General features: G+C 44.5%; 1 protein-coding gene across 1 annotated transcript; it reads left to right on the top strand.

Annotated features, from left to right (window-relative positions):
* The first annotated feature begins 326 nt into the window (after positions 1-326).
* On the top strand, positions 327-7590 carry LOC144474364 (uncharacterized). The gene is made up of 16 exons (XM_078189129.1): positions 327-550; positions 1736-1986; positions 2101-2174; positions 2484-2590; positions 2726-2955; positions 3104-3226; positions 3299-3405; positions 3493-3684; positions 3777-3935; positions 4019-4201; positions 4277-4723; positions 4801-4915; positions 4980-5019; positions 5098-5117; positions 5303-5345; positions 5521-7590. Exons 1-16 carry the CDS (start codon positions 504-506, stop codon positions 7403-7405), a joined length of 4023 nt encoding a protein of 1340 aa, XP_078045255.1. The 5' UTR covers positions 327-503; the 3' UTR covers positions 7406-7590.
* Positions 7591-7994: the final 404 nt, after the last annotated feature.

Raw genomic sequence — 7994 nt, 5'->3', positions numbered from 1 at the left:
CTAGATCGATCGAAAGCATCGTTGTCGATCGATTGAGCGGCGCGTGATATTCGTGCGATCAATGATTTCGAATCGTAATCGTTGACCAGCCCAGAATCGGATTGAAAATTCGAATCGATTAATGCCTAACTGCTGCATCGGTTTGCCGATTACACAACACCGAGTTCCGATCGACGCGACGACGCATCGTTTCTATTGTATTACGCGGGGTTACGTGTGCATCCTATCCAAGAGCGTACGTAGGCAGCGCTCGGGCGTTTCCGACTCGTTTCGGTCGCGCTCGCTGGCTCGTACGACAAGTCGGATATAATCGATACCTTGGAGTCGGGAGTCGGAGCCCAGTTTAGTTGTCATCCACGTTCCGTCGTGTTGTTTTTCTTGCGTCGTATGCGTCATGAGAGTGCGTACGCGTGTTCTATCGTCGTGAACGTTCACGAAGTGCAATCGGTTGTCGCCGTCGCCGATCGTCCAAGTGGTGTCGTTGAATAAGATGCACCCCGAAAATGTTGCAAGAGGAAGATAAAGCTCCGTACGAGAGCGTGCTGGATCCGTAAGTAGTCGGACCAGTCAGTTTTCAGTTAGAAAAATCGCGTGCGTGATCCGAATCGGCTAGCGGCCGCAGCACACTTTCTTCCTTCTCGGCTGTCTCTCCCTTTCGTGCGCACCCATGCACCGTTTCTAAAAATACCGCGGCGTCGTTCAAGGAGTATACACTGTCCTGTCGTCCGACCGCCGCTAATTATAGTCCTTTAAAGACAGCCACTCGTAAGAAATGACATTCTACGTACGAGTAACCCGCAAGCAATGCCAACGGACCACCCTATTTAGCCCTTCGACTGCGAACCGCGCGTACAATTGTACGTCCTTCTACGTCTACTTTTGTCTCTGCACGAAACTCGTATGCATAATACAGCTGAGAGAGGTTCTGATCCGTGGTTTGCATTTACATCAACCATTCAGTTTTAAACATTCAGAGATGTCTCCAACAGTTACTTGTACGGAACAATTGGGATCTTTACTTTCGCCGCGGCTATAAGTTGACCGCGAATTATATTAGCTAACTGCAACGGTTGTCATGCGAATTACCGTGCAGCAAAATGCTGATGGTTTCGAGTTTGAGCGCGCCGCAATCGAAAGGTTAGAGATTGCACCGTGTCGCCCCGTAGGTTATTTCAAACTTTGACAGCATTGTTGTTCGCTGCCCTCTCCCTTTTCACGTCTGTTTTTCTTCGCCCGCGGGAATTGTAATAATAGAACTGATTGTCGGGTGTTCGGGATTCCAGCAGATCGCGACGTACGCAGCCGTGCACTCGTATGTAAACATTGCACCGATGCAGGCTCTGCTATCGCACGCTTCAAAAGGATGCGTTATGTAAAGATTCTTGTCCTTGATGGTTGCATACATTTAAGGAAAATAGCGAGGGGACGAGAAGACAGTTTCTATAAAAATAGCTGTGCCGTTCAGTCCTTTCTTTTTAAACGCTTCGACTATCAGTAACCATCAAAATACTATTAATTCGTTTATGTGATTCAACGAAAGTTGAGAATGTAATATTTTTTAAGATTTTTCATCTTGAGAAATCTTGCATATTTTGTTTAAATTTGTTGCATATTCCATATATTTATTTAATGATATAAAATGACAGAATGATACTTTTGTGTTTTACTAACATGTAATTGATGTTCAGGCCTTATTTAGCATTTCTAATAGCCGCCGTGTGTGTAATTATTTCAGGAAAGGCGATGAGTTTCAAAAGCTCAGTGTTATACAAAACTTGCCGAGCCTCTTACAGACAGACTCGCAATCATGCATGTCTCGTGTGGTACCAAAAATGCAGCAGTCACTGGCTACTGCATCCACGGAATTCCACATTGCAGCATCGTCCACATTCAAAACGATATTAGAGCAGAAACTTGTCAGCCATAATGTCTTCAGTCAAACATTCCTCCCAAGTATATTAAATTCGCTCGAAAGTCGTGATCCAGGTAAACTTATTATGTTCGTTGCTCCATTAGAAACCGCTAGTTAATCCTGTATCAACAGTTCTCATGCATTTGGTGTTACTCTACATATCTTAACGTGTACATATACATTTAAAGTTGTTTGTGATGCATGGCTGGAGACCTTACTGGATGTGATAGAGTTACTGCCGGTAGAAGTCATAAGAGCGCAGGTTTGTATAGACAATCATAGTAATTGATATTCAGACAACATTTATGATCTAGAAGGGCAAAAAGTATTCCTTAGTTCATGTAGCGTAACTTTAAGGTCATATTAGTAGAGAAGTAATAAATTTGATTTACTTTTGTTAGTCCCGGCTAGACTAAGCATCAAGTACTCTGAAAGCTAATTGATTTCAAAAAGATACTACCTATTCTACATAGCTTTGATAATCAAATTATTCCATAAAGTTAAAACTCTGCTTAAGTTTGATAAGATAACAGTATACCGTACGGATGATAATTGAAATAAAATCATACAGATTGTTCCGTTGACTATAAGCAAAGGACAATTGTCTCAGCCTATCAACTCCAGGGTAACGTGCAGCAGGTTACTAGGGAAAATTTGTACAAGATTTGATCCTGCTATGTGAGTATTGAATTTTTTTTTTTATTGGGTGTACCAGAGCAGTATTTAGTTATTAAAAGCAATAACAAAGAACAACTGTATACAAGGATTACTTTCCCAGTAAAGTCGTTCAATAAACATTGAAATTGTTATTAGGATACAGAAGGAAATTCTACCATCAGTACATTCCCTCTGTCAGGATGTAAATAGCGAAGTACGAGCTAGTATCTGCTTGCAGCTACGTTTTGTTGCCGAAGGCCTTGGTGCTGAGTCTGTAAAATCTGCTTTGCTACCATCTCTTGTAGAATTAGCAAGCGACGAAGAAAGCAATGTAAGATGCACCTCTGTACAGACAATAGTGTACTTGCTACCTCATCTTCAAGAAGGTATGCTTGATGACTAGTTTTGCATTATTCATTAAGCATTCCAAGTTTTTTCGTAGCTATATACTATATTACTTGAAATTCGGTGTAAATGGAACTTAATCCCGTCCAAGGACAAGAGTATGATATACGTTCTATCAATCGTTTACAGATACCATAAAAACTATCATAGTACCGCTCGTTAAAAAGTTATGCGAGAACGCGAACAAATCGGACGACCATGTGATATGCGTAATTGCTCAGGAGTTTGGGAAACTCGTACTCGGCTTAGAAAGTAAGGTCTTGCCTAAACGTAATCGTTTCCGCTGTCTAAAAGTTAGTTTACATCTGTACCGAAAATTTCTAGAATGCCTCATGACCGCGGAGAAAACATGGTTTCTGAAGTATTTTCAACAAATTGCACAAATGGGTATGGTTTCTATCAAAAGCGATTCGAAACCTCACCATTCCTTTGTAAGTGTACATGGAGGCAGTTCTCTAAACGAAGGTACGTACTGGCAAGCCCGAGTCAAGTTCATTGAGCACGTTTCATTGTTCTAGATGAGCTCGAGTCCTGCTGATGAAGAGAAACACATGGAATGTAGAAGGTGTTGCGCTTTTAATTTGCCTGCGATGTTTCTCTTTGTATCAGACTCCTCGGATGACACGGACGCGTTGCTTGTTACCTTTAATGCATTAGCAAGCGATAATTATTACATAGTTAGGAAAACCGTAGCGAGCGGAATTGGCGAAGTAAGAATCGCATCCAATTCTATACTAACATCTTGTGCAACTTTGTGCCGAGAGCGCGTTACGTATTCACGATATTCAAATTAAACACGTAGGTGGCGAAAATATTGTATCCCAAGAGCGGCCGGATCAAATTGGATCTGATCAAATTGCTGAAGGACGACTCCGAGGAAGTGTTACAAGGTTTAGTTCCTCACATTGGGACAACGCTCGATTGCCTAGCGGAAAGTCAGACTATCGGGGTGGACAGGGTGGTTCGTATGTTTGTGCCTATTTGCAACGTAATTTCAAAGTATAATAAATAATATTATATTGCTGTTGCTTATGTGACCGCTAGGACTCCACTCTTATGGAAATCGGCAGGGCGTTGTTGAAATGTGAATCGGAAATATCAGCCACCCACAACTGGAGGCTAGCATCGATGATGCACTCGCAGCTCGAGATAATACCGAAGTACTTTCCAAGCGATTTTATATATTCGTACTTTGTGCCAATGGCGTTCTTCAGGATACTGCACGCTGTGGGTTTGAGTGAACAGTCCTTGATCCTTTTTGTAACTGTGAGTCTGCTATTTAAAACGCCATTTAAATTCCAGAGACCGATACCCGTGCGTCTCGCCGCAGGAACGTTGTACCTGTTCCTTTTACGTTACAACATGAAGCCAATACAAAGAGTCGAGCTACGAAGCAGACTATATACAGAACTGGCGAACAGCACGGACTGTTACGTTCGGATGATGTTTGTTCGCATGATGGTGGCGGCCTTGGATATCTTTTCGTCCGCCTACTTCAAAGAGCATTTTTTCACCGTTTTATTGAACCTGGCGGAAGATCCCGTTGCTAATATCAGAATAAAGGTGTTGACCATGTTGCCTCAGTTAAAAAGCAAGCTATGGTTACCGACCGACAAGAAACTACTATCGGCAATGGAGACGACTATAGGGCACCTGATGAACAGCGAGTCGGACAGGGACGTAATTGCCACGCTGTCCTGCGTCATGCGGAAATTGGTCGACATTGATCCGAAATATGATAACCAACCTGTAAGCGACACCAGGTTGAAGTTTTTCATGTCGTTTCCTTAACTGCTATTGTTTGACATCGATACGACCCGTTACAGGTTTCCAAACAGACGAAACACGATATAGAGGACGCTAAGAAATTTGAGGAAGAAAAGAGATTATCCGGAATGGTATCGGGAAAGTCTCCTCCTGGCGGTGCGACCATGAAGAAAGGTAGGTATCTAAATTTAAAAAAAAATATTGAAGAGGAAAATTATTAATGAGTCTGTGATTTTAGGAGCGTGGCGACGTCCAGGCGAAAACACATCCAAGTCAGTGTAAGTATCTATAACTTTGCATATCTTTGAGAAACATTTATTCTAGAGCCTTTCCGCTAATCTTGTATGTACTTTCAGGACATCTGCATCATCGAAAAGTGAGTAGCTCAACTATCCTAAAATTGTACTTAGACTGCGGAACCTTATATAAAATTGAATTTTTTTAAAAAAGCAAGAATTAGATAAAAGTCTTTGTCTTTTAAAGATATATTATATAAAATCCGCAATCTGTATAATTTTCTATTTAAACGAGTAACAAAACACTATTTGTTCAACAACGCAGCGACGACATCTCCTCGCCACTCCAACGAAACCGGAAGAGTAAGGTACGCAATGTTTTTTATTTCTTTCGCGATTCACGGCTTTAACACTAACATAGATTATCTCTGGAGGTTAGCCACGTAAGATCGCCGAAACTAATTGAATCAAGCATGTCTAAAACCAAATCCGCAGGATCGAAGTGCAAGTTGTAAAATGCGACCTTATTAACTGTTTCCCTAGTCCGCTAACGACTTCCAGCGAGAGACTAACATCAAGTTCTGCACGCTTTACACCTAACAGACCACAGCTAACACAACCTTGGGAAAGGCTAGGTCCTAGCAACTCGAGCAACCCTGTCGACTATCTGATGCAAAAGATACAGCAGAGTCGCCCGCTACCGTTCATAGTCTTGCCGGAGACCAGCGAGCAGAACGTGCTGTTGACAAGAGACTACACTCGCGAATTCCCTACTAATAACATCGCCAGCACGGACACTGCCACCGCGAGAACGCTCGCCAGTGCTCCGAACCTGGCCGTCCTCCGAGCACTAACCAAAGCGGCTCATTATAATTCTTGTTGGCCCAGCAGCTCGATGCCGGAGATACCGGTGATGCTGTCCGACGACGAGTTTTTGGTGGACGCCGGCATCAGGATACCAGCGCAGTTCTCTGCCAGCCAAGGAGTCTCGAAAATACCTCATCTACAGGACTCGCTGTTCGCCAAACGAAGACACTTTAGCTTCGAGCGTTCGCGTACCGTGAGCGTCAGCTTCGACAAAGGCAGTCCGAAACGTAACTCGTCCATGGGCTACGAGGACTGCATGCAGAGGAGAACGAATGGTGGGGACCAGTCGGGTAGTCCTAGAACGTCGTCGATAGACTGCGAGGATGGCTTCAGATTGGTCAAGGAGGACCAGCAACTTGGCAAGACCATCTACGTCGGTCCTCTAATGAGATCTAAACGTAACTCTTCCATGGGCTACGAGGACTGCATGCAAAGGAGAACAAATGGAGGGGATCAGTCGGGTAGCCCTAGAACGTCGCCTATAGACTGCGAGGATAGTCTCAGGATGGTCAAGGAGGACCAGCAACTTGGCAAAACCATCTACGTCGGTCCTCTGATGAGGTCTAGGTTTGGCTTCATTAACCAAGATCGATCCATAGACGATAAACTGAAACGGAATTCATTGATATTGGACAAGAATAAACCCAAGATCCTCCAGACCAAGTGCGCTCTGGATAGGACCAAACGGCATTCGGCGAGCTTCGAGAAAACGAAGCCCAAGAGAAGCTCGTCCATGGACTATGACGACAGCATGAAACGAAGAACTAACGGATCCGACGAACCGAAGGATATCAGGTCCTCCATCGATTACGAAGAAGGTTTGAGATTAATTAAAGACGAGGAGTTGGACAAGAAGGATTCGGTCTACCTCAGATGTCTGAGAACGCGGTTCGGGTTCGCGAATCAGGAACGGTCCATGGACGAAAAACTGAAACGAAACTCTCTGATACTGGACAAGAACAAGCCCAAGGTCCTCCAGTCCAAGTGCAACCTGGACAGAACTAAGCGTCACTCGACGAGCTTCGACAAAGCGAAGCCGAAAAGGAACTCGTCCATGGATTACGACGACAGCCTGAAACGGAGAACCAACGAATCCAACCAGCCGAACGATCCCAGGACCTCCATCGACTACGAAGACGGTCTGATACCGGTACAAGACGAGCAACTGGACAAGAAAGACTCGGTGTATCTAGGACCGCGGATGACAACTCGCTGGAACTCGCTGATCCTGGAAAAGGAAAAGCCTAAGCTCTTGCACACTAAGTGCACAGCAGATTGGCCCAAGAGACACTCGGCCTACTTCACCATGAAGTCAGCGGACTCGAAAGAGCCCAAGCAGACCATCAAATGCCATAGCCTAGAGGTGGCCGATTACACGCCGAGCGAGCGTCTTGGCAGAGCCCTGAGACGCCACTCGACCCTGGACGTGAACCATAATCAGGGACTTAGCAAAATACCCTTAAGAAGTTTTGTACCTCGTAGTAGAACCGCACCGGCCACCAGGGCGTCCAGCCCCGTGCACATAGAGAAATTGTGTCGTATGCCGTTCTGGGAGTCTTAAAACGATAGCAGAAACGTTTTTTTTTCGGACATTCTTCCTGCATGCGTCGATCCGATCAAGGGTAGGAACTCGTGGCCTCCATTCTCCTTACTCTTACTTTGCTGCACCTTATTCGAGATCGGTATTTCTTCTGAGAACAGTTTTTACTCGGACCCAGGGGTCCCCCTAGTTTCCACGCTACAACGTAGTCTGAAACGTAGGAGAAGTATAATACCAAGTATTGCAGTACGCGTATTTATCGATCAACGGACTACACTTTTTTTGAAGCGATATTTAATATACAATGAGGACATAGAGTACAACGAATTCTGTTTGCAGGGAACACGGTATCGAGGCTGTTAAACTGTAAGAAAACGCGGTGAGCACGATTTCTTGCGGCTGGTAAAATTAGGGGGACCCTCTAATGAAGAGTGACGCGCGGTCTCTGAGACGTTTTCTGCGGACATCCGCTACTAACGAGGTACTCGAGAACTGTCACAAGGGCTGTTTAGTTGGTTCGCTATCTCGTGCCTTTTACACAGAGCCTTCTGCGTTCTTCGTCGCTTCTCATAGGCAGCCTAACAACGTATTTTCCTATCGGTCTGCGGAG

This window comes from Augochlora pura, chromosome 8 (assembly GCF_028453695.1).
Source record: "Augochlora pura isolate Apur16 chromosome 8, APUR_v2.2.1, whole genome shotgun sequence".
In the NCBI taxonomy this organism is placed as follows: Eukaryota; Metazoa; Arthropoda; class Insecta; order Hymenoptera; family Halictidae; genus Augochlora; species Augochlora pura.
Note: the sequence above shows the minus strand (reverse complement) of the source record. Positions and strands in the feature narration are given on the sequence as shown.

Bases quoted from the DNA above. Each gene is read 5' to 3' on its own strand.
- LOC144474364 (XM_078189129.1), top strand. From the start codon at position 504: ATGTTGCAAGAGGAAGATAAAGCTCCGTACGAGAGCGTGCTGGATCC. The intron at 3,406-3,492 runs GTAAGTGTACAT...TCATTGTTCTAG, and splicing joins CGAAACCTCACCATTCCTTT to ATGAGCTCGAGTCCTGCTGA. The intron at 4,202-4,276 runs GTGGGTTTGAGT...TTTAAATTCCAG, and splicing joins TCTTCAGGATACTGCACGCT to AGACCGATACCCGTGCGTCT.